Source organism: Rana temporaria, chromosome 4, assembly GCF_905171775.1.
Source record: "Rana temporaria chromosome 4, aRanTem1.1, whole genome shotgun sequence".
Lineage (NCBI taxonomy): Eukaryota > Metazoa > Chordata > Amphibia > Anura > Ranidae > Rana > Rana temporaria.
The window spans coordinates 7,595,174-7,622,582 of NC_053492.1; the positions used below are offsets into that span (position 1 = coordinate 7,595,174).

Consider the following 27,409-nt stretch of genomic DNA (forward strand, 5'->3'; position numbering starts at 1 on the left):
ACTGGGTGTGTACTAGAGGTATCGTAGGCCGCCCTGGTGTTCCCCTTTAGCCACAGCATCCCACACACACCAAAAGTTATTGGGGAGTCTATTTAATCTGTAAATATTGTTACCTATTGCTTTCGTTGTTTGCATAGTGTTCCTGACGTTTTCTTTAAACTGTTTCAACCAAGTCCCGGGTACTTATACAGGTCCTGGCTGACTGTTAACCTGAATTTTACTTTTCTTCAATAAACTACAAGAAGAACTGTGTTGTGTATTCCTGCTGAGTTATTCCATTAATCCAGGGGTTGACAAATTTGCTTGGAATCTAGGAGCCAGCGCTTGCGCGCAGAAGCGAACACATACGTGAGCAGCACCCGCATATGTAAATGGTGTTAAAACCACACATGTGAGGTATCACTGCGATTGGTAGAGCGAGAGCAATAATTCTAGCCCTAGACCTCCTCTGTAACTCAAAACATGCAACCTGTAGATTTTTTTTAAACGTCGCCTATGAAGATTTTAAAGGGTAAAAGTTTGTCGGCATTCCACGAGCGGACGCAATTTTGAAGCGTGACATGTTGGGTATGAATTTACTCGGCGTAACATTATCTTTCATAATATAAAAAAAAATGGGTATAACTTTACTGTTGTCTTATTTTTTAATAAAAAAAAGTGTAATTTTTTCCCAAAAAAGTGCGCTTGTAAGACCGCTGCGCAAATACGGCAAGAGAGAAAGTATTGCAATGATCGCCATTTTATTCTCTAGGGTGTTAGGATAAAAAATATATATAATGTTTGGGGGTTCTAATTAGAGGGAAGAATATGGCAGTGAAAATAGTGAAAAATTACATTAGAATTGCTGTTTAACTTGTAATACCAACGGCCACCACCAGATGGCGCCAGCTTACACATCTGGTGGTAATAACGTGTAATACCAACGGCTCACCGCCAGCTCACAAGCCAAGTCGCCAGGACCCTATTTCTAGACGCCATGGCGACCTGGCGACCGGGATTTGTCGAGCCCTGCATTAATCACATTGCTAGGTGTGCCAGATGGACTGGGACAGTTCATTGGGGTTGAAAGGCAGAGTAACGGACTGAACAAACAAAGCAGCTCCCTCAAGGGTCTGCTACATTTGTTTAGAGGACCATATTACTAGAATTTATCTCCAAAATGAATAGAATAAATTCATAAATGGAGAAATCTACAAATAATAAATGTTGGGGCAGCGCTTGCACTATGGACAAAATATCTGAATCCACAACACAAGTTCCAATAAAACTTTCTGATAAAGTGTCAGACAACTCCTGGGGTAACCTGGCAGCACTTACTCCCGGCTGTAGATGACTAGATGTGTTGGGCTCTGTAGTCCCACAGAGTTTGTGAGTTTGTGATGCCTGTGAAGTATGGATGAGCTTTGTGTTCGACTCGAACATCGTATGTTCGCTCGTTTGTCGAATTGTGAACGTTATGGGTCGTTCGCGCCAAATTCGAGTGGCCCGTCACGGCCCATAATTCACTGCGGCATCGCAGTGCATTGCTGGCCGACGATTGGCCAAGCATGCACTATGACCCGCATGCTTTGGCCAATCACAGCACGCAAAATACGGAGAGCCATAATTGGCCAAAGCCTGGGTGGCTTTGGCCAATTATGCATCAGGGGATTTAGTACACGCCCCACACTATATAAGGCCGCCTGGAAGTCGGCCTTGTGTAGTGTGTTGCGGTGGTGGTTAAAGATAGAGACAGAGAGAGAGACAGTGTCATTTCAATTGCGTTAGATAGAGCAGGCAGGCGAGGCAGTTACAGTGTGTAGAGGATATATATGCATCCCAGGTTTTGTATATATATTTATACACTGTATTGAGTTTAGCTAGATTCGTTCCTGTATGCTCTTCCTATTATACTGACAGGCAGGTGATTGTGCTAGCTTCAGTATTTTCACTTAGTGTACTATGTGTTTTGCACAGTGTGCACCTAAAGCTACGTGAATACAATTGCTGGTGTTCTCATATTAATACCACAGGCAGTGATCAGCAAGTATTTTCAGTATTTGTGTAGCTGCAGGCCATTAGTATGTCTGGAAGGACAACAAGGAGAGGCAGAGAGTCACAAGCCGATAAAAGGGGGAAAGCAGGCTCTGCGTCTAGAGGCAACAGTGCTGGTCATGGACACGGTGCATCCTCATCAGCACGTGGCCATGGGACACGCTCGTCCTTTTTTTGGCAGCTGGCCGTGTTGAGCCACAACATGCCGAAGACTTGGTAAAGTGGATGACCAAGCCGTCCTCATCCTCTCTCACACGGCCTCTTCCCTCTGCTCAATGGCATCAGTCACTCCTTCCCTAGCCCCACCATGTGCTCCTGAGGATTCCCCCAAACTGTTTGACCACAGTGTTGGGTACATGCTGCAGGAGGATGCGCAGCGTTTTGAAGGCTCCGATGATGGTACCCAGCTAGAGGAAGGCAGTAACGTGAGCCCAGAGAGAGACGGTGCCCAAGAAGGACAGCAATCTGGCAGTCATGTTCCCCCAGCTGCAGCATACTGCCAAGTTTGCTACAGTGATGAGGAGGGAGGGGATGATGAGGTCACTGACTCTACGTGGGTGCCTGATAGGAGGGAGGAGGAGGCACATCTCCAACGAGGCAGGATGCCCTCCAGGGGCCAGCACACCGACTGCATCACACCGCAGAGCTCCGCATGTGCAAGGCGCTGCTGTCTCTCCACATTATTCCAAAAGTTCTTTGGTGTGGGCCTTTTTTTGAGACGAGTGCATAAGATCGCACCGTTGCTATTTGCAACATATGTCGCAAGCGTATCTCACATGGCCAAAACATCACCCGCTTGTGCACCACATGCTTACCCAGACATATGTTGACCTGCCATTCAGTTCGTTGGCAAGCGTACATCAAAGACCCACACCAAAAAACAAAGCGGACCTCTCCTTGCTCCTCATCAGCTGGGATCCCCAACCCCACTATACCTTCAGTCCTCTCCAGTCAGTAGGGCAGTGGACGGAGTCAGTAGGGCAGTGGACGGAGTCAGTAAAGCAGAGGACGGAGTCAGTAGGGCAGTGGACGGAGTCAGTAGGGCAGAGGACGGAGTCAGTAGGGCAGAGGACGGTGTCAGTAGGGCAGAGCATGGTGTCAGTAGGGCAGAGGACGGTGTCAGTAGGGCAGTGGACGGTGTCAGTAGGGCAGTGGACGGTGTCAGTAGGGCAGAGGACGGTGTCAGTAGGGCAAAGGACGGTGTCAGTAGGGCAAAGGACGGTGTCAGTCATTTTTTTTTTTTACAAATGTATTTATTTTAAAATTTTTAACAGTCTTGTTGGGAGGGGGAAAAAATCAGGGGACTAAACAGACCCCTGATAGCTCACTTTTGAAAAAGAGGGCAGATTCTACAGTTCCTTTCTCTGAAGCATAATAAACAGTAAATTGGAACAAATTTACTCTGTGTGTATATCGAACTTTTCCTGATTCCCTCAATCTCTGTGATTGGTCCCCTGCAGCTTCTGTGAAACTTGTGACAGGCTGTGGTCACACTCCATCATCCTCATTGTACCATACAGGGTTAATGTTCCTGTATGGTGTGCAATGATGCTGAGGCTTTGGGTGGAGGAGGAGAGCAGTGCAGCTAGCTCTGGATGGAACATGGAAACATAGAAGAAAGTGGCAATTTCCCCCCAGCGCTGCAAGGGTGGACTTTTCCCTTTCCTGGAGGTGGGTTTAATTCTGTATGTCCCTTGCTGTTTATGCTCATGACAATGTCAGGAATACACTGGGACTTTACAGGTTACACATAGAAGTATTCCACATTATCAAAAAAAATGATTTTTGCAAGCCAGCCTAATTCAAATGGGGCGGGGACCATTTAAATTAGGCGCGTTCCCGCGTCGAACGTACTGCGCATGCTCCGTCCCTAAAATTACCCGACGTGCATTGCGCTAAATGACGTCGCAAGGACGTCATTGGTTTCGACACGTTAACGTAAATGGCGTCCAGCGCCATTCACGGACGACTTACGCAAACGACGTGAAATTTAAAAATTTGACACGGGAACGATGGCCATACTTAACATTGGTTAGACCACCTAGAGGGCATGCTTAGTTTTACGTGACGCATCTCTACGGAAACTACGTAAATTTAGATCGACGGGCAAAGCGGACGTTCGTGAATCGGCGTAACTAGTCATTTGCATATTCTACACCGACCGCAATGGAATCGCCACCTAGCGGCCGGCCTAGAATTGCAGCCTAAGATCCGACGGTGTAACACAGTTACACCTGTCGGATCTTAGGGCTATCTATGCGTAACCTGATTCTATGGATCAGCCGCATAGATACGAGAATCGTATCTCAAAGATATGACGGCGTATCAGGAGATACGCCGTCGTATCTCTTTTGTGAATCTGGCCCATAGAGTTTGGAAAGCAGAACATGGGGACTCACAGGAGGAGAATATGCAGTGTGGCATCCATCCTCTTTATCTTCAGTCTGCCCCAGGGTGAGCCTTGATGTCAGCTGGACAGGATGCAGTGATCGGGCTGTAGTCTTGCTCCGCCCACCTATAGAGGAGCTTTGTTAAAGCCCCGATTCAGCCTCCCAGCCTGAGAGGAGCCTGTGCCCAGGAGAAAGGGTGTGCTGCTGCCATAGAAAGGAAGCTGGCAGTAGATATGGGTGCATTCTCGTCCATGCTTTTGGATTCTTCAGCTGCCAGTGCCACCCCCTTGTCTGGGCTCCCTCCTGTATGCAATCAGCGGCAGTGGGCTCGCTAAAGTTCTTCGGATCCCCCTGCACTCAGCATTAGTGTGGGGTGGACTGACACTGTGCCTAGGGTTGCCACCTCATACCTTTAAACTCAAACACATATGAATTACACAGGTTCTAAGGCTAATTTAATGCAGGAAAGGCAACAAGTGAGTTTAATTACCACCTTAAAGTGGAGTTCCACCCATAAATATAACATTACATCAGTAGTTTTAAAAAAATGTCATTAGTCCTTTAAGAATTTTTTTTTTTTTTTAGATGCCTTCAAAGTGTTGTTGCTAGGCAGAATAGTTAATCTTCCCACTTCCTGCACCTAGGCGCTTAAGCTTCCTAACCTACACCGCACAGACTCCTGGGAATGTAGTGGGCGTAACTTTCCAGGAGTCTGTGCACTCCCCAGTCTCGAAGAATCATGTGACTTAGGTTTCAGATCAGGTTATAGCACCTGTACTGTCCATTACACTGCTTGTGCAGCACTGAGCATGTGCGAGATCTGCAAGGCTGAAATCCAGGAAGTCATACAGTCTGGCTTCATGATGCCCACACTTAAGATGGCCCCAGTCAATTTCTATTTTATAAAGTGTCTAAATGCTGTAACAACCTAACAAAACGGACCTTAGTTTACAGACTAACTTTACTAGAATACATTAAGCTTGTGTATTACAGGGGTATTTATATTTAAAAAGTGAAATTGTGGCCGGAACTCCGCTTTAATCAGCCACAGAACCTGTGTAATTAATATGTGTTCGGGTTTAAAGGGATGAGGTGGCAACCCTAACTGTGCCGCTAGTGGGAGGCGGGGGAGGGGAGACACATCATCCAGAAATCTCATCACTCTCGGCGCAGTCTTGCCTGAATGATTTGTATGGGTCTGGAGCAGATGAAAACCTGTACACATCATTTAGAAACCAGACTGTCCGGATGAAAGCCGTACAGGTGGCAACCCTATTACTGACATCAATAATTCCCCTCGTGGTACAGACCATAAATTCCCTCATTGTAATATACGGGGATATTCTACATTTCCACACTATATATGTGAGTATCATCATCTGCTGGAGATAAAAGACGTCACAGTGACTATGGAGGAAGAGGACGGACATGACGGGGTTACTGGGTGTAAATTAAGGTGACCAGATTTTTAAAATGAAATCCGGGGACATTTTTTTTTTTACTAGTAATGGCAACAATCAGCGGCTCTCTGCCCGTTGCCGCCCGCCTCACAGCCTCTCAAGTCTCACTCTTCGGGCCCCGGCTACTACTGGATGGGGAGTGGAGGAAGATCACTCTGCAGGGAAGGCAAGGAGATAGGCAGGTGGCTGGCCAGGATTTGAGCCAAGGCAGAAAAACCTGTGAGCGGAGCTGAATGGGCATGCGCCCGAAACTGAAGAAATATTCCCTCCGCTCCGACCAGCACATGATCATCAGAAAGGGGCGCAGATAATGGAAAAAATACAACCCCCCTATGCTAGTAGGCACGGCGGAGCAGGGGTGTGTGATTCAAATTTTTTTATTTTAATTCTGCACTGACTGTCTTTGAAATTGCCCCTGCCCCCTATTAAATCCAATCTGGGGACAAAACCAGGAACAGACTTGGTCCGGGGACAGTGTCCTCAATCAGGGGACTGTCCCCTGAAACTGGGGATGTCTGGTCACCCTAATGTAAATAGAAAATAAGATCTTATTACCTCCTCTGCTGCCCCTTCCAGTGATGTCTTCTCTCTACTTCTTCCCGACTCACCTCTCACCCGGAACTTCCTGTCTGTGCCCGGGATCACTTCCTGTATTCCATAGAGACTACCTGTCTGGGTAGAGGTGAGATCACCATCTTGTGGAGCTCAGAGGAACTGCAGCCCTGAGAAACGTCTCAATGGGCCGGATTCAGCAAGGATTTATGCCGGTGTAGTGTCACCGTTTGCTCTCTATCGCAGAATGCTACCTAAGTCACGTGGCGGCGAACTGTGAATTTGACTCTCGCTGTGAATTTGTCTCTTTCTCTCTTCCGTGACAAACTGTGATGGTTCACTGAAGGGTACTGTCGTAAATCCCCTGGAACGCATCACATTTGCCGTTGGAGCGCATTGCGCATGCGCAGTTGCCCGTCACGTGACTTCCGCAGCATTCTAGGATAGGCAGCAGAATATGACACTGCACCGGCGTATCTATAGATACGCCGCGTAAATTCAAAGCTGCGCCGGCGTATCTTCTTTCTGTATTCAGAAAGCAAGATACGCCGACATTAGCCTAAGATCCGACTGGCGTAAGTCTCTTACACCGTCGTATCTTAGGGTGCATATTTACGCTGGCCGCTAGGTGGCGCTTCCATCGTTTTCGGCGTAGAATATGCAAATGACCTAGATACGCCGATTCACAAATTTAGGTAACGCTTGGTGCTATTTTTTTACGTCGTTTGCGTTAGGCTTTTTCGGCGTAAGGTTGCTCCTGCTATTATGAGGCGTACGCAATGTTAAGTATGGACGTCGTTCCCGTGTCAAATTTTGAATTTTTTACGTCGTTTCCGTAAGTCGTTCGCGAATAGGGCTGGACGTAATTTACGTTCACGTCAACAGCAATGATGATTTGCGGCGGAATTTCGAGCATGCGCACTGGGATTCTTTCACGAACAGTGCATGCGCCGTTCGGAAAAAACGTAAAATACGCGGGGTAAATAAAACACGCCCACATCATCCCCATTTGAATTAGGCGGGCTTACGCCAGCCCACAAACGTACGCCGTCGTAACTTAGGGCGCAAGTTCTTTATGAATACGGAACTTGCGCCCTAATTTACGGCGGCGTAACGTATGAGTCCCTGGATTAGTCCCCGGACTCAGGGGCGACTCCCATACCCATTGCTGACTCCCTAAGGCCTTGTACACACGACCAGACATGTCCGATGAAAACGGTCCGCGGACCGTTTTCATCAGACATGTTTGCTGGCAGAATTTGGTCTGATGTGTGTACACACCATCAGACCAAATTTCCCGCGGACAGAAAACGCAGTGACGTGGCGGCGACGATGACTCGGCGACGTGCGCGAACTCGGAAGTTCAATGCTTCCAACGCATGCGTCGAATCGCTTCGACGCATGCACGGGATTTCGGGCCAGCGGACATGTCCGATGAGTCGTACTGACCATCGGACATGTCCGACGGACAGCTTTCCAGCGGACATGTTTCTTAGCATGCAAAGAAACTTTTGTCCGCTGGAAACCTGTCCGATCCGCCGGAAAATTGTCCGGTCGGCCCTACACACGGTCGGACATGTCCGCGGAAACTGGTCCGACGGACCAGTTTCAGCGGACATGTTCAGTCGTGTGTACAAGGCCTAACAGGACATACAGCATTGTGACTTTGAATCCAGTGCCGACAGTGATTGGGGGGCAAGCGCTGCAGAGAGAGTGAGTGGACCTGTCAGATTGAAGATCTGATGTCGGGGATGGGCATGGCCAATATGTGGAGCTCCGCCCCTTTGTCATACAACTCGGAGCATAGATTGAACAGAGTTTTCAGCAGAATACCGGAATTTAGTGAGCAGGAAGAACATGAAGTGAAGGGGCCCAGCAGCTGACAAGTGTCTCTCTCCCTCTGCCTTTCAATAGCTGATGATTCACAGTCTCTTGTTATTCTCCCTGCATGGCTCAGTGTTCTGATATCAGCTCTCCTTCCTGCATGATCTTCTATCAACCTCTGTAAGTTTCTTACCCCTCCCCCCCCTTCCAGATACTTTCAGTACTGTACTGATGAAGATTGATTAACCCCTGACACAACTTCAGGGCAAAACCCATTCTACCTCTGGCCCAAATCATGAAAGCATGCAGAAAGCTGAGAGGGAGCCCTGCTTCTTTCGGTGTTCCAGCGTCTTTTTAAAGCACAACATGACATCATTCACATGAGCAAAACTGATAGGTCAGTCCATATAAGGGTTTCTTCCTGTGAGGCTATTCTTGGCATCGTGGCACTCTTCAGACTCACAGGGGTAGGGTGACCAGACATCCCCAGTTTCAGGGGACAGTCCCCTGATTGAGGACACTGTCCCCAGACCAAGTCTGTCCCTGGATTTGTCCCCAGATTGGATTTAATAGGGGGCAGGGGCAATTTCAAAGACAGCCAGTGCAGAATTAAAATAAAAAAAATGGAATTACACACCCCCGATCCGCCATGCCTACTAGCATAGGGGGGTTGTATTTTTCCCATTATCTGTGCCCCTTTCTGATGATCATGTGCTGGTCGGAGCGAAGGGAATATTTCTTCAGTTTCGGGCGCATGCCCATTCAGCTTCGCTCGCATGTTCTTCTGCCTTGGCTCAAATCCTGGCCAGCCACCTGCCTATCTCCTTGCCTTCCCTGGCGGAGTGATCTTCCTCCGCTCCCCATCCAGTAGTAGCCAGGGCCCGAAGAGTAAGACTTGAGAGGCTGTGAGGCGGGCGGCGGCGGGCAGAGAGTGCTGATTGTTGCCATTACTAGTAAAGAAAAAATATGTCCCTGGATTTCATTTTAAAAATCTGGTCACCTTACACAGGGGGCCATCTTTCTTCAGTCGATGGAGTGGGCCGGAAGGAGGGAGTTTAGGAGGGAGGAATAACAGCTGTTTGCTATTATTAGTTCTCTTGTCCTCACTTCAAGCTGAGACGTACTTGTAACCTTCAGGCCAGGTTCACACCTATGCGAATTGAGTGCGGCTTAAACCGCATCCAATTCGCAGGACATTTCAAAATACATTGTTTTCAATGAGGCTGGTTCACATATGTGCGATGCATTCGCATTGCGCATTGCCTCCAAACCGTGTGCGTTTTTTATGTCTTGCGGTGCGGCTCAGGTGCGAATTCAGTCCCATTATCTTCTATGGGTACGCATCTAATTCGCAGATGTGTTCAGTTCTCTTCAGGAATTTCTCTCATTCAGCTCAATACACTTCTCCCCCACTCTCCTCTCACCCGGAACTTCTCCCAGGTCTCCAAATTCGCATCTAAAACGTTGCTAATCTGCTGAACACTTCTCTTATCTCTCTCATCTTCCATCACAGTACGTAGTATCCTCCTGAGCCCTGCACTCTGTACATAGTATCCTCCTGAGACCTACACTCTCTACACAGTATCCTCCTGAGCCCTGCACTCTGTACATAGTATCCTCCTGAGACCTACACTCTGTACATAGTATCCTCCTGAGCCCTGCACTCTGTACATAGTATCCTCCTGAGCCCTGCACTCTGTACATAGTATCCTCCTGAGACCTGCAATCTGTACATAGTATCCTCCTGAGCCCTGCACTCTGTACATAGTATCCTCCTGAGCCCTGTACTCTGTACATAGTATCCTCCTGAGACCTGCAATCTGTACATAGTATCCTCCTGAGCCCTGCACTCTGTACATAGTATCCTCCTGAGCCCTGCACTCTGTACATAGTATCCTCCTGAGCCCTGCACTCTGTACATAGTATCCTCCTGAGACCTGCACTCTGTACATAGCATTCTCCTGCACGTAGCACCAGCATACAGGGGGCACACTGACCACCAGCATACAGGGGGCACAGGGGGCACACTGACCACCAATATGCTGGGCGACTGGTTACCAGTATACAGTGGACATAACAAATCAAGTTAAACCATACAACTAAAAAAATTTAAAAGCAATAAGAGAATCTTTTTAGCTGCTTCCCTCATCTAACACAAATCAATAAAAAGCAAAAGGATGCAGCGTAGCCCAACACTTCATCTATAAAATTGTACAAATGGACTTATAAGTGCAATAGTAACACCTATAAATGAATATCTAGTGCAAATCAACCAATGTTTTGCAATATAGTAGTGATGGTGTCACCCCCTCTGCAAAAGATAGGAAATATTGCAGAGCTGCGATGTGCAAATAGTGGTGAAACCCCCTGTATATAATTATAATAAAATGAAAAATTTGTACATCAATTGTACATTTTATTATGATTATTTATAGGGGGTTTCACCACTATTTGCACATCGCAGCTCTGCAATATTTCCTATCTTTTGCAGAGGGGGTGACACCATCACTATTATATTCTCATTCATGGGTTGATTTGAATCTCTGTTATTATTATTGTATGTAGGGGGTTTCACCATTATTTGCACATTGAAGCTCTGCAATTTCCTAAAATATTTTTGCAGAGGGGGGTGACACCATCACTACTATTTTGCAGTTCATTGGTTGATTTGCACTGGATATTCATTTATAGGTGTTACCATTTCACTTATACGTCTATTTGTAGAATTGTATAAAGGAAGTGTAGGGTTGTGTATTGGTATACAGCAGGGTTCTTCAAACTCTGGCTCTACAGTTGTTCAGGAACTACAATTCCCATCATGCCTAGTCATGTCAATGAATGTCAGAGTCTTGCAATGCCTCATGGGCAGGCCCGTCGGAACAAGACAGGCAAAACAAGCAACTGCTTGGGGCCCCCAGCTGGCCTGGGGCCCCCAAGCAGGGCCTTTGCCTTGCTGCGCTGTATCCACTAATCCTCCAGCCCGGCGCGCGTGGAACGGCCGCGCCGTACTGTAGCAGTCCCCTGTCTGCCCCCCGCCCCCTCTGTGTGTGTCGGCTCCTCTCACCGACATAGGCGGCTGATGAGAGCCTTCTGGGTGACCAGAGCTGCTGCCAATCATCTCCTGCACTCCCAGAAATGCCCTCCGAGTCCCGCCCTCCTAGCAACTGAAGATGTCACGTATGCCCCACCCCCTGCAACATGCGTCTGCTCCCAGGGACTTATTGGACAGGTACAGCTCTAATGATCTTGGGACAACTGCTGTGGGAGGCTCTAAGGGGGACACCTGCTGTGGGGGGGCTCTGATGGGGACACCTGCTATGGGGCTCTGATAAGGACACCACCTGCTGTGGGGGGGGGGGGGGGGCTCTGATAAGGACACCACTTGATGTGGGGGGGGGGGCTCTGCTGCAGTATTTGCCCTGTCAATTTTTGTATTTATATAAAGTGTGGGTGAACTTAAACTGTAACGCTATGCTGTGGCTCCTGTAGGCTTTGCGTGCGTGCGTGCGTGGGGGTTTGGGGGCCTCCATGTCCATTTTGCTTTAGCATTAGCACCCTCACGTTTACCTCAAGCACCCCCCAAAAAAAATTGTCTGGAGCCGCCTCCGCCTGGAATCGATTAGAATTTTGCCTCCTTATCGCTCCCTATTTTATCTTCTTAACATTTAGTAGTCCTATCCCCCAAAAATTCTAAGAAGTATATTTTATTTATCTCATGGATGAAATAACGTGTATATATATATAATGAATCATTCCATAAACATGTAGCCCCCTGTTCCTATTGATCAGGCGCTGCTTTAAATTTAGTGGGGTCTGAGCTGTTATTTGGCTCAGACAAGAGTGATTAAGGGCAATTTAGCCTCTGTTCCAGCCGTGACTGTGCTTGGAGTATCCACCAATGTTCGCCTGGGGGTGTCATTACCACCCCAGGCCAAGGGTGGCAGCAGCAAGGTCAAGGTGTATTGGGTATTCCCCTCGGCAGCGAATCGGTGGGAGTGGTTACTCGCTGTGCATGCTGGGGAGGGGTACTTAAGGGACAGACGCCATTAGTGCGGGGTCTGTCGTCCCACGCGCCTCATGGCCCGCCTGGCCTGAGGTGCGTGTCTTGAATCCTGGTTCCGGGACCACGTTGGCCAGTGGCTGTGACTTAGTTTGTGGGCCCAGTAGTCTGGCTGGGGCCTGCCTTGCAAAGGTGATCCTGTGCTGTCCGTCCTGCGGGAGGAAGCCACTTGATGAAGGAGACCAGGGGAGGACCTATCCTGGTAAGGACCATGCAAGAGGCTGTTATCTTGGGAGAAGGCCTGGAAACTTCATCGAAAGATGCACCGAGAGGCCTGACAGTGTCGCCAATCGGATCTAAAAGTTCTACCAAATCTAAGCTAAAGAGATCCGGGTGCTGAATCCTGTGGCAGAGGATTCCGGACCAAAGTGTCTCCTCATAAAGAAAGGTCTGTGGCAGAGACTGTACTTTAATCCGTGCGCCATCCCGGGTGGTAGGCCAGTGAGAGGGACCTATCCGGGTGAGGAATACTCACTCTTAGCTGGATTCAGGTATCTTGCTGCAACTTTAAGGCGGCGTAGCGTATCGTATTTACGCTACGCCGCTTTAAGTCAGAGAGGCAAGTACTGTATTCACAAAGTACTTGCCTTCTAACTTACGGCGGCGTAGCGTAAATGGGGCCGGCGTAAGCGCGCCTAATTCAAATTAGGCTGAGGGGGCATGTTTTATGTTAATGGGGGGTGACCTGACGTGATTGACGTTTTTTATGCATGGGCCGTCCGTGTACATATCCCAGTGTGCATTGCTCCAAAGTACGCCGCAAGGACGTATTGGTTTTGATGTGAAGGTAAATTACGTCCAGCCCTATTCACGGACGCCTTACGCAAACAATGTAAAATTTTCAAATTTCGAGGCGGGAACGACGGCCATATTTAACTAGTCCAGCTATTTGATGGAATAACTTTACGCCTGAAAACGCCTTACGTAAACGGCGTATCTTTACTGCGACGGGCGCACGTACGTTCGTGAATAGGCGTATCTAGTCATTTACATATTCTACGCCAAACTCAACGGAAGCGCCACCTAGCGGCCAGCCAAAATATTGCACCCTAAGATACGACGGCGCAGGGTGTCGTATCTTAGCTAGGTTTAAGTGTATCTCAGTTTGAGAATACACTTAAACTTAGGACGGTGCAGATTCCAAGTTAGGTCGGCGTATCTACTGATACACCGGCCTAACTCTCTCTGAATCTAGCTATCTGGCTAGAGTGACGACGAGAACTGTTTGCTGGAAGCAGGAGTGTTTCCCTATTTGTGACTATGCACCTGAACCTACCTACCTTTTCCACCCCTCATCCTTCTTTTCTACTGAAGTTCTGCAAAATAAACCCCAGAAAAAGAAGTGCATTGTGTGGACATTGAAGTTATTTGGGGTCTCTTTTCACCCTGGACAGCGAGAATATAGAGGTAATGTGCCACCCAAAAATAACCAGCAGCTTCTCCGGGGGTAGTGCTACAAACACATAGCACATACACTGCATATATATAATTTGAGGAAAATACGCTTATAAAATAATTTACTGTTCGCCAATAAAAAAAAAAGAAAGATGTCCCCGGATTTCATTTTAAAAATCTGGTCACCTTACACTAGGGGTGTTGAAAATGATCAGCGCATCGATGCATCACGATGCTGCCCTTCCCGATTCGGCATCCAGTATAATCGATTATTTATGATGTCATTACAGCTCCTCCCCCTGCACAACAGTGTCTTTGCTGGAATGACAAGACACCAATCGGCTGGCTGTGGCTGCACCTGGCTCTGTTCCCTCCTCAAGAGACAATGTAGCCTCAGAGTGCTGCCCCCACCCATGCTCTCCCCCTCCTCGGGATTTGTAGCTCTGGACAGTGACACCGGTCATCTCCCTGATGGGCAGGCGCAGAGCTGAGAAACACAGATCACTGCAGCTGTATATAATCCGTGAGATGAGGCATAGGGTTGGCTTCAGGAAACGAGCTGCGAGGAGAGGAGGGGGATGTTGGGAGTGCTTCGGTGGTGAGAGATTAGCCTATCATGCTTGATATATGTGTGGGGGGAGTGTATAGAAGTGGCCCAACCCCCCTACCTGCTGCACCTATCCAGTGTGTGTACTGTGGGCCAGATCCACATAGAAATGGATAGGCGCAGCGTATCAGAGATACGCTACGCCGCCGTATCTTACCTGGCTTTAAATCGAATCCTGGAAGAATTTGCGCCGCAAGTTACGGCTGCGTAGTGTATTTCTGGCGGCGGATTTCAAATCGGCGATTAGGGGGCGTGATTCATTTAAATGAAGAGCGTCCCCGCGCCGAATGAACTGTGCATGCTCCGTTTCGAAATTTCCCGCCGTGCATTGCGCGAAATGACGTCGCAACAACGTCCATCCCGATTCACGGACCACTTACGCAAAAAATAAAAATTTAGACGCGGGAACGACGGCCATACTTAACATGGCAAGTCTATCTAGACGCCGCAAAATACCAGCTTTAACTATACGCTGGAAAAAGCCGACTAGAGACGACGTAAGAGAATGCGACGGCCGCGCGTACGTTCGTGGATCGTCGGAAAAAGCTAATTTGCATACCCGACGCGGAAAACGACGCAAACTCCGCCCAGCGGACGCCAAAGTATTGCATCTACGATCCGAAGGCGTACGAAGCCGTACGCCTGTCGGATCAAACCCAGATGCCGTCGTATCTTGGTTTGAGGATTCAAACTAAAGATACGACGCGGGAAATTTGAAAGTACGCCGGCGTATCAGTAGATACGCCGGCGTACTCTCACTGTGGATCTGGCCCTGTGTGCCTAACACACTGGGGGCTGCACAGTGCAAACTCTTTTATTGTCTAATTTCTTCCTACGATTTCCCTATCATCTCTCCCCTCTGGGAACATCCACTGATCTGCAAGCAGTATATTTCTTGCTGATTGGAATGTCTTCCGTTTTTTTATTTTCCAATGATGTTGACCTGTTTACTATCCAAGTTGCTGCCAAAAGACTCAATGGATTTGTTAAAGTGATACTAAAGGGTATTTTTTGTCTTTAAAATAAAAAACATATCCTACTTACCTGCTGATCTTGTGTATCATGTCTGCAGTCTCGGACCATCTCCTGTAGCATGTCTGCAGTCTCTGATCATCTCCTGTAGCTTGTCCGCAGTCTCTGACCATCTCCTGTAGCTTGTCCGCAGTCTCTGAGCATCTCCTGTAGCATGTCCACAGTCTCTGACCATCTCCTGTAGCATGTCTGCAGTCTCTGATCATCCCCTGTAGCATGTCTGCAGTCTCTGACCATCGTCTGTAGCATGTCCGCAGTCTCTGACCATCTCCTGTAGCATGTCTGCAGTCTCTGACCATCCCCTGTAGCATGTCTGCAGTCTCTGACCATCTCCGGTAGCATGTCTGCAGTCTCTGACCATCCTCTGTAGCATGTCTGCAGTCTCTGATCATCTCCTGTAGCATGTCTGCATTCTCTGACCATCCCCTGTAGTAGGTCTGCAGTCTCTGACCATCTCCTGTAGCATGTCTGCAGTCTCTGACCATCCCCTGTAGCATGTCTGCAGTCTCTGACAATCTCCTGTAGCATGTCTGCAGTCTCTGACCATCCCCTGTAGCATGTCTGCAGTCTCTGATCATCTCCTGTAGCATGTCTGCAGTCTCTGATCATCTCCTGTAGCATGTCCGCAGTATCTTGATGAAAACCATGCACACTTGCTCTGTAATCATGCTGCATCGTGATATCAAACCGAATCAAATCGTCGACATCATAATCAAATCGAATCGTGAGGCTAGTCCAGCCCTTCTCAGCCAGGGTTCCTCCAAAGGTTTCTAGGGGTTTATTGAGCAATGAACAATTTCTGTATCTTACAATGAGGATGAGGAGAGGGCTCAGTGAGGATAGGGGGGGCAACAGTGATGATGAGAAGGCACAGAGATAATGAGGAGCGGGCACAGTGAGGAGGGAACACAGTGATGAGGAGAGGGCATGGTGATGATGAAGATGGATCACAGTGAGAAGGAGTTTATCTCCCATGGTTGAGACACTAGGTTCTTTCATTCCATTACATTTTTTTAACTAGCCTTGCAGGATAAATGTCATTTTTGCATGTGTGTGCTATAATCTGTTTTGCACAGTGAGAAGGGGACACAGTGATGACGAGGAGGGGGGCACAGTGAGAAGGGGACACAGTGATGATGAGGAGGGGGCACAGTAAGAAGGGGACACAGTGAAGATGAGGAGGGAAAAAAGTGAGAAGGGGACACAGTGATGATGATCAGGAGAGGGCACAGTGAGAAGGGGACACAGTGATGATTAGGAGGGGGCACAGTAAGAAGGGGACACAGTGATGATAAGAAGGGGAACAGTGAGGAAGGGACACAGTGGTGATGATAAGGAAGGGGACATAGTGATGATAAGGAGGGGGCACAGTGACAATGAGGAAGGGGACACAGTAATGATCATCTCTTGTATCATGTCCGCAGTCTCTGACCAACTCCTGTAACATTTCTGTCTTTGCAGATGACACCAAGCTATGCAGTGGAATAACGTCCTTACAGGATGTCTCCAATTTACAAGCCGACCTCAATGCTCTGTCTAATTGGGCGACTATGTGGCAGATGAGGTTTAATGTTGATAAATGTAAAGTTATGCACTTGGGGGCTAAGAATATGCATCATACATACAAGGGGGAGTACAACTGGAGGGATCTGTAGTGGAGAAGGATCTGGGGGTTTTAGTTGATCATAAGCTCAATAATAACATGCAATGCCAAGCTATGGTTTCCAAAGCGAGCAAAGTCCTTTCTTGTATGAGAGAGGTATGGACTCCAGAGACAGAGATATAATTTTGCCCCTGTACAAATCATTAGTAAGACCTCATCTGGAATATGCAGTTCAGTTTTGGGCCCCAGTTCTCAAGAAGGATATCGGGGAACTGGAGAAAGTGCAGAGAAGGGCAACCAAACTGATAAGAGGCATGGAGGAGCTCAGCTATGAGGAAAGATTAGAGGAACTGAATTTATTCTCTCTTCAGAAGAGGAGAATAAGGGGGGATATGATCCACATGTACAAATATATAAGGGGTCCATAGGGAATTTAGTGTACATTTGTAATTGTATTCAGAATGAAATCCTACAATGACTTCTTAAAGAACCATATGCAACTAAAATGACATCAATTGGTTTTGTAATACAGTAGTAAATGTTTCTTTTGTGAATTCTTCATTTACACAATTATTCAACCCCTTAAAGACTACCACTCTGAAGAACAGAGGTTCATTGAAGTGTTTTCAATCAGGTATTGAAAACACCTGTGGATGTCAGGGAGCAGCAATAAAGCCTAATAAGCACCAGGAAGACAAGAGAAGAGGTGATTACTCTTCACAGGAAGGGCAATGGCTATAAGAAGATTGCAAAGATGTTAAACATACCAAAAGACACCATAGGAAGCATCATTCGCAAATTCAAGGCAAAGGGCACTGTTGAAATGCTACCTGGTCGTGGCAGAAAGAAGATGCTGACTGCTGTGCGCTACCTGAAGCGTAGAGTGGAGAAAAGTCCCCGTGTGACTGCTGAGGAACTGAGAAAAGATTTGTCAGATGTGGGTACTGAAGTTTCTGCTCAGACAATATGGCGCACACTGCGTAATGAAGGCCTCCATGCCAGAACTCCCAGGCGCACCCCCTTGCTGTCTCCAAAGAATAAGAAGAGTCGACAAACCACAGAAGGTTGGGATTGTGTTCTGTGGACTGATGAAACAAAATTAGAAGTGTTTGGGCCCATGGATCAACGCTATGTTTGGAGGAGGAAGAACAACACCTTGCCTACTGTGAAGCATGGCGGGGGGGTCAATCATGCTTTGGGGCTGTTTTGCTTCTGCAGGTACAGGGAAGCTTCAGCGTGTGCAAGGTACCATGAATTCTCTTCAGTAACAGGAGATATTGGATGACAATGTGATGCAGTTCGTCACAAACCTGAGGCTTGGGAGACGTTGGACCTTTCAACAGGACAATGATCCCAAGCATACCTCCAAGTCCACTAGAGCATGGTTGCAGATTAAAGGCTGGAACATTTTGGAGTGGCCATCGCAGTCACCAGACTTAAATCCGATTGAGAACCTCTGGTGGGACTTAAAGAAAGCAGTTGCAGTGCGCAAGCTTAAGAATGTGACTGAACTGGAGGCTTTTGCCCATGACGAATGGGCGAAGATACCCGTAGATCGCTGCAAGACACTTGTGTCAAGCTATGCTTCAAGTTTAAAAGCTGTTATAACTGTAAAAGGATGTTGTACTAAGTACTAAGGCCCCGTACACACGATAGAATCCATCCGCTGAAAAATCTCAGCGGATCGGTTTCAGCGGATAGATTCTATGGTGTGTACAATCCAGCGGATCTGTTTCCGCGGATTTTTCTCCCATGCGATGTATTTCAAGCGGATAAATATTTGATGACATTCTTTCAAATCTATCCGCTTGAATCCATCCCAACGGATTGATCCGCTGGTCTGTACAGACTCACCAGATCAATCCGTCCGAAGGGATCCCCCGCATGCGTCGTAATGATTAGACGCATGCGTGGAATTCCTTATATGACAGCGTCGCGCTCGTCGCTGCGTCATCATCGCGGCGGCGGCGCGACATGTCATCGCGAGGGGATTTCGGCACGGATTTCGATCCTATGGTGAGTACACTCCATCGGGTCCAAATCCGCTGAAATCCTCGAGAGGATTTATCCGTGGAAACGGTCCGCTGGACCGTATCCGCGGATAAATCCTCTCGTGTGTACTAGGCCTTAGATTGAATGTCACTTGGGGGTTGAATAAAACTGATAATGATAAACATCATCAGAAAGACATTTGTGGTTATTTCATTATAAATGTTATGTTATATTTGTGTGACCTACACGTGCCTCTTTGATTTAATTGTAAGCAGGATGACTGAATGATCAAAATCAATGTCAAACTGGCCAAAACAATCAATTTCAGTGGGGGTTGAATAATTTTGAATACAACTGTAGATATGTGGGTCTTTTTCTTTGCATACATTTTCCAATTTTTATTTATTATTGGTATTTAATTTAATACACAGAGAGCTTTGCACACTCTGGGAGTGAGGCTGGGTTCACACTATACTACACGACAGTAGTATGACTTTCATCCTCATTTGCTCTGCGACATTGGTCCTACATTCATCCGACTTTCATGAACAGGATACTACTTTGGTCCGACTTTGTGATAGTCTGACTTGTTCTTTGACCAATCAAAACAATCCCAGGGTGAGATAAATTCCTTTTACTGCTGCTGTAATCACATGTCAGATGTCAAAAGTCGGATGGTAAGGACAAGGCTCCTACTTTGGTCCGGCTTTAATGATATTCAATGGGCTGAAGTAGGATCAAAGTCGGACCAAAGTAGTACAGGGAGCATTTTCAAAGTCGGACCGACTTGTGTCAGACCAGTTAAGACGACTCTCATAGGGAAACATTGATTTTCACACGTCATGCGACATGAGCTCCCAATGTCGGAGCGTTTGTCGGACAAGTGTGAACCCGGCCTAAGTCTTGGATCCTCGTTGGGAGCATCTGTGGACGAGGGCTGGCAGGCTCTCATTTCTTTCCTGCATCTCATATATCATCACCAGCTGCTGCGATTTGCCTTTTTGGTTGTATGTGACAAGTGGATTCTTTTGCTGCAAGATATTTTACTTTTGAAGCCTCCTATCTCCATGTTATGTGCTCTGTGTGCTCACGTTTTTACATGTACACGATAACTATTTTTGAATATTTGCTGTATTTATGTATGTATATGTTTTACTAGATGATTGGCTCTACATGCTTGAAAAAAAAAATCCTAAAAAAGGGCTTGTTTGCCAGAAAAGTTGGGTCCAGCTGTGAGCTTTCCACACAGGCATTCTCATCCATTTATTCATCATATGGGTTTGTAATGTTTTACTTGTCAATCATATATTTTTTAATCTTTATATGTATACCAATAAAATGTATATATAGTTTTTACTCTAATCTCATTGGTTTTCTCAGTCACTTTTAAAGTCCCATCCTTCAAGGGGGTTGCCTTTTTGTCTATTTACTCAGTACAACTCAGCTTTTATATTTTACCAAAAAATGTGGGTAATTTGTGTTTTTGCGCCCCTTAAAATGAACTTTAGTGTGTTGTTTTTTTTTACAGAAATGTTGGGTTTCCTAGACTTTTGCGGTAATATTGTGTGACATATAAACAGGGCCGCCATCAGGGGGGTACAGGCATTACACCTGTAAAGGGGCCCGACTGGCCCCCCTCCCGTTTTTATTTATTTATTGCATTACATCTGTAAGGGGCCCGATGGTACCCTGTATAAGGCCTATATGCCATATTAGCAGGGGGAACCTCCTCAAATATATAAAAGACTGTACACTGTATTCTAATAAAGAGTTCATGTTCCAGCTTACAGCCAAATGTGTCCTGACTTGTTCGTGGTTGTAATATACAGCAATAATATCCAATATCTGTATTCGGACTGGAAGGAAGCAATATATGACAAAAGCACTCAAGCAGAGCGTGGGAAGTTTTGTTACATGTGGGATCCCTGATGTACAGGAAGACAGGACTTCAATGAAGAACAATTCCCTCACTCAGGACAGGAATGCGCCTTCTCCCCCGTGTGAGATCTCTGATGTTTGGAAAGATCGGACTTCCGTGAAAAACATTTCCCACACTCTGGACAGGAACACGGCTTCTCCCCCATGTGAGATCTCTGATGTGTGTTAAGATTTGACTTCACTGAAAAACATTTCCCACACTCAGGACAGGAATGCGGCTTCTCCCCCGTATGAGATCTCTGATGTGTGTAAAGATAGGACTTCTGTGAAAAACATTTCCCGCACTCAGGACAGGAATATGGCTTCTGCCCTGTGTGAGATCGCTGATGTGTGTCAAGATGGGACTTCTGTGAAAAACATTTCCCGCACTCAGGACAGGAATACGGTTTCTCCCCCGTGTGACATCTCTGATGTTTGGAAAGATCGGACTTCCGTGAAAAACATTTCCCGCACTCAGGACAGGAATATGGCTTCTGCCCTGCATGAGACCTCTGATGTGTGTCAAGAAGGGACTTCTGTGAAAAACATTTCCCACACTCTGGACAGGAATACGGCTTCTGCTCCGTGTGAGATCTCTGATGTGTGTCAAGATTGGACTTCACTGAAAAATATTTCCTGCACTCAGGACAGGAATACGGTTTCTCGCCTGTGTGAGATCTCTGATGTTTGGAAAGATCAGACTTCTGTGAAAAACATTTCCCGCACTCAGGACAGGAATACGGCTTCTCCCCCGTGTGACATCTCTGATGTGTGTAAAGACTGGACTTCACTGAAAAACATTTCCCGCACTCAAGACAGGAATACAGCTTCTGCCCCGTGTGAGATCTCTGATGTGTGTCAAGATTGGACTTCACTGAAAAACATTTCCCACACTCAGGACAGGTATAGGGCTTCTCCCCGGTGTGAGATCTCTGATGTGTGTAAAGATAGAACTTCTGTGAAAAACATTTCCCGCACTCTGGACAGGAATACGGCTTCTCCCCCGTGTGGGATCTTATATGTAAATTAAGGTTGGATTTAAAAGGGAAACTCTTCCCGCACTCAGTACAGGAAAAGCTCTTATCTGTTGGTAGGACGGCACCGTTCCTCACAGTCTGAGGTTCCTCAGGATAAGAGGAATACGATGGTCCATCTACACTGTGTGGTGCCGGATGGACATTTGAGGTAGTCGGGTTTTCTCCTGGACTATACTGTGTGATGTCCTCATCTTCTACTTTACAGTCTGGAGACAAAGTGAGACAATCCTCTGAGGTTTTCCTCATCTCCCGTCCATCTAAAATAGAAATACAAAGATTATTACTAGACATGAGCAGATTGGTTCCCCTAAACCAGGACTCCGCCCACATCAGGCAGCTTTGTCTCTGAGGATCTTACAATTATCCCTCAAGGTAACCAGTAAATGGGTCCTCTGTAGGACAGCAACTGATTAGTTGGCCGATTGTTTCAATTAATCGACTAATTGGATAAAAACATCAAAAAGAGGTTGGTGTATAATGGAGTTAATATTCTTGAAGATCTATATACAGCGGTAAATATAAATCTCCAGATATATAGTTGGATATTTAATCCACTCTGAGAATAACAGACAGATAGATGTATTATTAGAGGGTGAATCTGCTACATATCACAATCAGAGATCAACATTAATAAAATATAAAAAAGGGGTAAAACGCTGTTTTGCAGATGATCAGACAGGAGTGTAAAATAATATGATGGATGACAGACTCCCTTGTCATAGACAGGTAGGTGGGTACAAGCTCCCTGCACCTGATGTCACTTATGCTGGCCGTACACAAACTCATTTTTCTTTCACAAAAACATTCATCTAATTTTCTAACCATTAAAATTGAATGGTAAAAGCAAGTAGAAATCTTTGAACTACACTCGTCCATTCATCGAATGTACAAATAAGTTTCATACAAATATTTGTGTGAATATTCTCATCCAATAATAGATCCGTGTATGACCAGCATAGGACATTTATAGCAGCAGCATTATTTTATTTCATCATCTGTTATATCTGAGGTACCGCACATTCCACAAATTCACGGAAGGGGGCAGAGTCTACCAACTGAAAAGGCAGCAGTTGAAGTGCTAGCAATTTAGCCAAGTTAGCATTCAACCGCTGGGCATGTGGATGGCTGGGTGCGAATTTCTTTCGCCGGTGTAGCAACTGGGGCAGGGAAATTTGCCTGCTACAAATCGTACGTTGGTTTAACGATAGCAGATTGCCCGCAAGTACTTGGCAGTGGCACACCTAATTCTACACCTTCATTCCTCTCAGTGCAGGTTTCTGAGAGGACTGAAGGTATAGTCGGGTTGGAGATCCCAGATAATGAGGAGCAAGGAGAGGTCCTCCTTTTTCTTTGGTGTGAGTCTTTAACCACTTAAGACCGGACCTTTATGCAGGTAAAGGACCTGGCCAGTTTTTGCGATTCGGCACTGCGTTGCTTTAACTGACAATCGCGCAATGTGGCTCCGAAACATAATTGGCGTCCTTTTTTTCCCACAAATAGAGCTTTCTTTTGGTGGTATTTGATCACTTCTGCAGTTTTTATTTTTTACGCTATAAACAAAAATAGAGCGACAATTTTGAAAAAAAAACCAATATTTTTTACTTTTTGCTATAATAAATATCCCCCAAAAATATATAAAAACATTTTTTTTCTCAGTTTAGGCCGATACGTATTCTTCTACCTATTTTTGGTTAAAAAAAAAAAAATCGCAATAAGCGTTTATTGATTGGTTTGCGCAAAATTTATAGCGTTTACAAAATAGGAGATAGTTTTATTGCATTTCTATTAATATTTTTTTTTACTACTAATGGCGGCGATCAGCGATTTTTTTTCGTGACCGCGACATTATGGTGGACACATCGGACAATTTTGACACATTTTTGGGACCATTGTCATTTTCACCGCAAAAGATGCTATAAAAATGCATTGTTTACTGTGAAAATGACAATTGCAGTTTGGGAGTTAACCACAAGGGGGCGCTGAATGGGTCAAGTGTGACCTCATATGTGTTTTTCTAACTGTAGGGGGGCTGGGCTGGACGTGTGACATCATTGATCGTTTTTCCCTATATCAGGGAACACACGATCAATGACACTGCCACAACGAAGAACAGGGAAGGTGTGTTTACACACACCTCTCCCCGTTCTTCAGCTCCGGAGGACTTACCGGCGGCGATCGGCTCCGCGGGCCCCGCAGGCATGGAGCTTCAGACCGGGTCGCGTGCACGCGACCCCACGGCTGGGCTTAAAGGGCCACGTGCCATTTTGCCGATGTATATTGGCATGAAGGGGTCTTTAAGTGGTTAACCACTTGGGATCCGCCTGCCGTCAATTGACGGCTACAGTGCGGATCCCAATCGCCAAGCTGCCGTCAATTGACGTCCGCCCGCGCTCCAGAGCGCGCTGCGGGGAAAATCTGTGTTGGCCGTGTCCCTCGGACACAGCCAATTACAGATCGCCGCGAACGGCCAATCAGAGTGGCCGTTCGCGATGCGATCTGTGCGGCCAATGAGAGATGATCTCATATGTAAACATATGAGATCATCTCTCATTGCCGTTTTACACAGAGACAGCGGTGCTGTCTCTGGAGAGGAGACCGATCTGTGTCTCTTGTACATAGGGACACAGATCGGTCACCCCCCCAGTCACCCCCCCCTCCACCTACAGTTAGAACACTATATAGGACACACATTTAACCCCTTCCTCACCCCCTAGTGTTAACCCCTTCAATGCCAGTCACATTTATACTGTAATTAGTGCATATTTATAGCACTGATCGCAGTATAAATGTGAATGGCGCCAAAAATGTGTCAAAAGTGTCCGATGTGTCCGCCATAACGTCGCAGTCCCATTAAAAATCGCAGATCGCCGCCATTTCTAGTAAAAAAAAATAATTAAAAAATAATAATTCTGTCCCCTATTTTGTAAGCGCTATAACTTTTGCGCAAACCAGTCGCTTATTGCGATTTTTTTTTTTTTTTTTTACCAAAAATATGTAGAAGAATACGTATCAGCCTAAACTGAGAAAAAAAAATGTTTTTTTTTTTTTTAAATTGGGATATTTATTATAGCAAGAAGTAAAAAATGTATTTTTTTCAAAATTGTCTCACTTTTTTGTTTATAGCGCAAAAAATAAAAACCGCACAGGCGATCAAATACCACCAAAAGAAAGCTCTACTTGTGGGGAAAAATGGACGTCAATTTTGTTTGGGAGCCACGTCGCACGACCGCGCAATTGTTAGTTAAAGCGATGCAGTGCCGAAAGCTGAAATTTCACCTGGGCAGGAGGGGGGTATATGTGCCCAGTAAGCAAGTGGTTAAAGTACGCTTGCTAAAGGACTGCATGGAACTTGGACACATGTCTGGTCAAGCATGTGGTGCCCAAGCGGCTGGTGTTTTGGCCACGCTTGATACGCTTCAAACATATGTTGCAAATAGCAACGGTGCTATCTGCTGCATACGTATCAAAAAAGTCCCGACACCAAAGAACTTTTGGAAAAACGTGCAGAGTCAGCAGCGACCTGCACATGCGGAGCTCTGCTGTGTGATGCAGTCGGTTGACTGCCCTTAAGCTGGTGCCTGGAGGGCATCCTGCCTCGTTGGAAATGTGCCTCCTCCTCCTCCCTCCTATCAGGCACCTCATAATCTCCTCCCTTGTTGTCACTGGAGCAAACCTGGCAGTATGCTGCAGCTGGGGGAACATGACTGGCAGTTTGTTGTCCTTCTTGGGCACCCCCTCTCTCTGGGCTCACGTTACTCCCTTCCTCTAGCTGGGTACCATCATCAGAGCCTTCAAAACGCTGCGTATCCTCCTGCAGCATGTACCCGACACTGTGGTCGAACAGTTCGGGGGACTCCTCTGTGCATGATGGTGGGGCTAGGGAAGGAGTGACTGATGATGACCTCGAGCCGATGGAATAGGCTGCTTTGGCACCCAAGGTAGCCTGGGTGACAGAGGATGAGGACGGCTTGGTCATCCACTCTACCAACTCTTCTGCATGTTGTGGCTCAACACGGCCAGCTGCCGAAAAAAAGGACAAGCGTGCCCCATGGCCACATGCTGATGAGGATGCACCATGTATACGACCAGCACTGTTGCCTCTAGAGCCTGCTTGCCCTCTTTTATTGGCCTGTGAATGTCTGCCTCACCTTGTTGGCCTTCCAGACATACTGTATTTGATGTATTGGAAAAGGTACACAAGGAATGGCCTGCAGTGAGATGTAGCTGCACAAAGCTGGGATGTATATATATATATACGGATTATACTGCAGCTAACTGAATCAACTGCCTGCCTGTAGTATATTAGGAAGGGAACAACAGGAATAGTCTGAAGTGAGTTTTAGCTGCACACTGTGCCCAGCCAGGATACTGACTGAATATACTGCAGCTACCTGAATCAACTGCCTGCCTGTTGATGGGACAACTGGAAGTGATGTAGACGAGCTTGGCGCTCGTGGATACACGTTTTGTTTACTGTTTGAATGTGAGTACCTTGTATACTTTTTATGCAATAAAGGCAATTGTAGTTAAAACATACTACACTATCCTGGGATTCCTTTTCCCTTCCCTGCTATCATATATGCACAGAATCCGGAGACCCCTTACACCACGGACGTAACAGCCGCTCCCCACAACCAGGGATTACCCAAAGGAACCATCCAGGCAGGCTGGATTACGCTGGATCCACAAATGCCCCGTACAGACGACCGAACATGTCTGCTGAAACTGGTCCGCGGACCAGTTTCAGCAGACATGTTCGGTCGTGTGTAGGCCCGAGCGGACAGGATTCCAGCAAACATTTGCCCGCCGGGCCTTTTCCCAGCGGGCAAATATTTCCAGGCTTGTTTTAAAACAGCCCGCTGGAATCCTGTCCGTCGGACATGTTCGGTCGTCTGTACAGACCTACCGTACATGTCCGAGCGCCCGCCATCCCTCGCATGCGTCGAATGAATTCGACGCATGCGTGGAAGCATTTAACTGGCAGGCCCGCCCACGTCGCCGCGTCATCGTCGCGGCGACGGCGCGGACACGCCCCGCGTATTGTTTACGCGCGGATTTCTGTATGATGGTGAGTACAGCCACCATACAGAAATCCCCGGGCAGACATGTACGCTGAAAACGGTCCGACGGACCGCTTTCATCGTACATGTTTGCTCGTCTGTACGCGGCCTTAGGCTTTTCTTATATGCGGTAACCTCACAGCAGTGAGGCAAGGGGCCATCCATTTACCTTAGCAGAAGGCACTGAAGAGCCATCACTCAGCAAATTTGCACTTTAGTAGAAGGCACTGAAGAAGCTATCACTCTGCACACATCACTTTTTATGTGTGATTGCACATTTTGGACTTTTTATTTTCTTTTTGCATCACATTTTGGAATTTACCACGTTTACCTAATGCACCTTTGCATTTCATTTCATGCTTATTTTTCATATTTCTCAGCAGATGTGATTGTTTCAGAGCAGATGTTATTTGTACTATTTGAAGTTTTTTCCATGATTATTTTGC

At 46.7% G+C, this 27,409-nt stretch overlaps 1 protein-coding gene across 1 annotated transcript in view; it reads right to left on the reverse strand.

Annotated features, from left to right (window-relative positions):
* Positions 1-27,158, reverse strand: part of LOC120935479 (oocyte zinc finger protein XlCOF6-like) — a 94,024-nt gene extending 66,866 nt beyond the window's left edge. The window contains exons 1-2 of the mRNA XM_040347530.1: positions 27,133-27,158; positions 20,938-22,045 (exon numbers count right to left, since the gene is read on the reverse strand). Of these exons, the coding sequence (XP_040203464.1) occupies positions 20,938-22,045; positions 27,133-27,158 (1,134 nt within the window). The remainder of the gene's footprint in view (positions 1-20,937; positions 22,046-27,132) is intronic.
* Between the last annotated feature and the right edge of the window lie 251 nt (positions 27,159-27,409).